The 3,353-nt window shown below is 41.6% G+C and overlaps 1 protein-coding gene across 1 annotated transcript; it reads left to right on the forward strand.

Annotated features, from left to right (window-relative positions):
- Positions 1 to 143: 143 nt before the first annotated feature.
- On the forward strand, positions 144 to 2,034 carry LOC106944072 (NXPE family member 3-like; the record flags this gene model as incomplete). The annotated part of the gene is given in 5 exon segments (XM_015027332.1): positions 144 to 439; positions 967 to 1,037; positions 1,216 to 1,413; positions 1,491 to 1,839; positions 1,841 to 2,034. Coding segments are annotated over 5 exon segments (1,108 nt in total), but the record flags the coding sequence as incomplete, so codon positions are not given.
- Positions 2,035 to 3,353: the final 1,319 nt, after the last annotated feature.

The following is a 3,353-nucleotide window of genomic DNA, read 5'->3' on the forward strand; positions in this document are numbered from 1 at the left end:
TTCATTGCAGATGTGATTGACGTCAATTAAGGTTTCCTCTGCCACTGCCCAGAGCTTCTTGAGAATATTACAGCATATGTGGCAGATACCAGATCCCATTTCACAAGGCTCTTGTTGATAATTATTGTTCCTTGTCCCAAAAGGTGACTCTCGTCCACCCCAGTGAGGAGGTCACGGTCCTGCGAAAACTGAACCTGGAGCAGCCAGACGGAATATACTTTCAAAGCATCTTTCGCTCAGGCCGGGTTTCCGAGACTACCACATGTAATGTGTGTCTCAAAGCGCCCAAGGAAAAATTGTGCAACTTCACAGACCGCTACACAGGTGAGCCCTGGTTCTGCTACAAGCCAAAGAAACTCAATTGTGACTCTCGGCTCACCCACGCCAAAGGAGGTTTCAATAAAAAACTGACACGAATGGAGGAGAAACTCTTCCAAAGGTAAAATGTAATAATAATTTATAATCAACCTTCTTTGGCGTGTAAAAGTATAAGTGGATGTGTTTGCATAATGTCCCAAAAAGATCATGTCCAAATCCAGGAGGTTTAGTCATGTTTGTTTTTAAACTTCACATACCTTAAAGTCATGCAAATACACAGGCAGGTGTGTCTGTAGATCCAGATATTGGACAGACTTTTGGAGTACCGTGGCATCATTACCTGTGCTCTTTAAAATTGCTGAAAGCATTTAATGATTCTTATGTTTTTGTAAACCTTTCAATTTGAACTAATTTTCTTTCACATAATCTAAACCAGGAAATAATTGATGTGATTCAATGTCAAACTGTGAACGATGTCGGGTTCAGATCTGTTTTCAACTGTATCAGTGTCAGGAATTAGGACAGAGAAGCTAGACGCTAACTGCATTCCTAGTTAGTGTCTAGATGTAGTTAGCGTTCCCGCTGACTACATCTAGGAAGGTAGGAAAGACATGACTTGTTTCATCAATCAAATTTGCTTTGCTGTAGTGGAGTCAACATGAAAGTGTCAATTCCGGCATCAGGACTCTCCAACATCACCATCTCACCAAAACCTCAAGGTACAACCCACTTTCTACCTGTTACTCCATCATGTTGTGTTGTATGATTAATAAGTCAGAACACAATCTTCAAATTTGATGTAATTTTCTCTATTTTTTCAATGACTTTTTTAAATGCCATTTCATGAGGATTTTTGTACATGACTGTTTTTGTGTAAACTCCATTCTTGTCTTACAGAGGAAACCAATCAGAATATAAAGACCAAGCCTGCTGGTTACTACTACCAGGGTGTATGGCGAGCACTGGACGGGACCAGGGTCCTCCAGTTCAACACGTCCACAGCAGTCAGTCAGTGTCTGAAAGGCAAGGTGCTCCACCTGTATGGAGACTCCACCATCAGGCAGTGGTTTGAATATCTAACAGAATCATTACCAGGTAGATGTCCAGAAGAAATGTGTGCCAACAGATTGTTTTGTTTTGCCTCCCCTCTTATTTGTTTCTCTCTGTTATAGGTCTCAAGAAGTTTGACCTGAAAACTCCAAAGCAAAATGGACCATTCCTGGCGTTAGACCCTGAAAACAACATCTTAGTGACGTTCCGCTGCCACGGTCCTCCCATCCGTTTTGGCACCATGCCTGCCAATCAAGCGCGTTACATCGCCAGTGAACTGGACAGTGTGATTGGAGGCAAAGACACTGTTGTAGTTATTGGAGTTTGGTCGCACTTCAGCACTTTCCCTATTGAGGTCTACATCCAACGTCTGCTGAGCATACGAAGGGCAGTGGTGCGGCTGTTGACCAAAGCACCGGGTACGGTGGTCATCATCAGGACCGCAAACCCCAAAGCGCTGACAGTTTACGAGACTGACAAACAGTGACTGGTATTCCTTACAGCGTGATAAGGTCCTCAGGGAAATATTTAAAGGGGTCAATGTCCAACTGGTGGATGCCTGGGAGATGACTATTGCGCACCACCTGCCACACAGCCTCCACCCATAACTTCCTATTATAAAGAATATGATAGATGTTATCTTGTCCCACACATGCCCTGCTGCTGGTAGCTCTGAAGGGGAAACAAAGCTTTAGAAATGGTTTGGGGTGGGTGTTCTGGTGCAATCTCTACCAAAAATTTAACTGTTGGTTTGTCGTGAGAAATTTTTCTAAAATTCTATGTTCAGCTAACATGGCATTTCAGAAAAAGAAATCTTACTTTCAGTAAAACACGGTGGTGGTAGTGTGATGATCTGGTGCTGCTTCAGGGCCTGGTGAACTTGTTAACTCATGGAACCATAGTTCTGCTCCTTAGCTGAATATTCAGAAGGCAACAGTCTAGCCATCAATGCAGCATCATCACCTCAAGAGTATTTCTGTTGTGCATCAGGGAAATCAATTAATAAAAGACCAGCAACTCCATCTCTGAAAGACCATTGAGGATAGTTCATCTGAGGCGCAAAAACAATGATTGTTTTGATGAAAACCAATGATTAGGAACTCGGATCCACCTAAAAACCCTCGGTCTTGGTCCAGCTGAAGTGAACTCTGATGCGGTTGGAAGGCAGTGAGAATGCAACCTTTAATAACGCAAGAATTTTACAGAATCTCAGAGGTTTCTGCAACACAGTCTGCTACAGGGACTTCAGAGAAAGGCTAAGACTATCTATAGTTACTCTTTAAAAAATAACTTGAACAATAAACAATCATGTCATCCATCTGTTACGTCCACCAGGCTCGTTTGATGGGGTAACATTAAAAGGAGACCACACAAGGATTTAGTAACTTAATGAAAATAGAATTTATTAAATTATATTAAAGAAATAACCCTGACAAAAGAATACCTGAAATGAGAAACCAAAATAGATTAAAGCAGAACCTATAAGTGACCAGAAATAACCAAATGCTTAAACAAACCTAACAAATTTCAACCAAAAGATACAAACCAAACCAAATGGGGTTCTGAGGAGAGAGAAGGGAAAAGCCTTTCTGACTGCTGCATGCCTGGCAGTTTTAAAGCTGCAGAACACCAATCAGGGCAATATGCATCACCTGCAGAGACCTGTCTGCAGAACCCTAAAAGGAAAAAAGGGCAGAGACCCACTGAAGCCGTAACACATCATATAAAACATGTATGCATCAAACAATTGTTGCTCTTTCTTTGGGATGTGTGTGTGTGTGTGTGTGTGTGTGTGTGTGTGTGTGTCATAGTGTTTGGAGTATGTTAACATAGAAAGTCCTTACAAGCAAAAATCTGAATCTTCAATAAAACACTCCTGCAGTATGTTGAATAAAATTTACTCTTATCACAGTTCTTCCCTCCGTGGTAATTTGAACAAGTTCAAAAGCCCTCATTGGATAAGCGGCATAAAACATGAACAATGT

This window comes from Poecilia latipinna, unplaced genomic scaffold (assembly GCF_001443285.1).
Source record: "Poecilia latipinna isolate Pla-1442-1.1 unplaced genomic scaffold, P_latipinna-1.0 Scaffold6787, whole genome shotgun sequence".
In the NCBI taxonomy this organism is placed as follows: domain Eukaryota; kingdom Metazoa; phylum Chordata; class Actinopteri; order Cyprinodontiformes; family Poeciliidae; genus Poecilia; species Poecilia latipinna.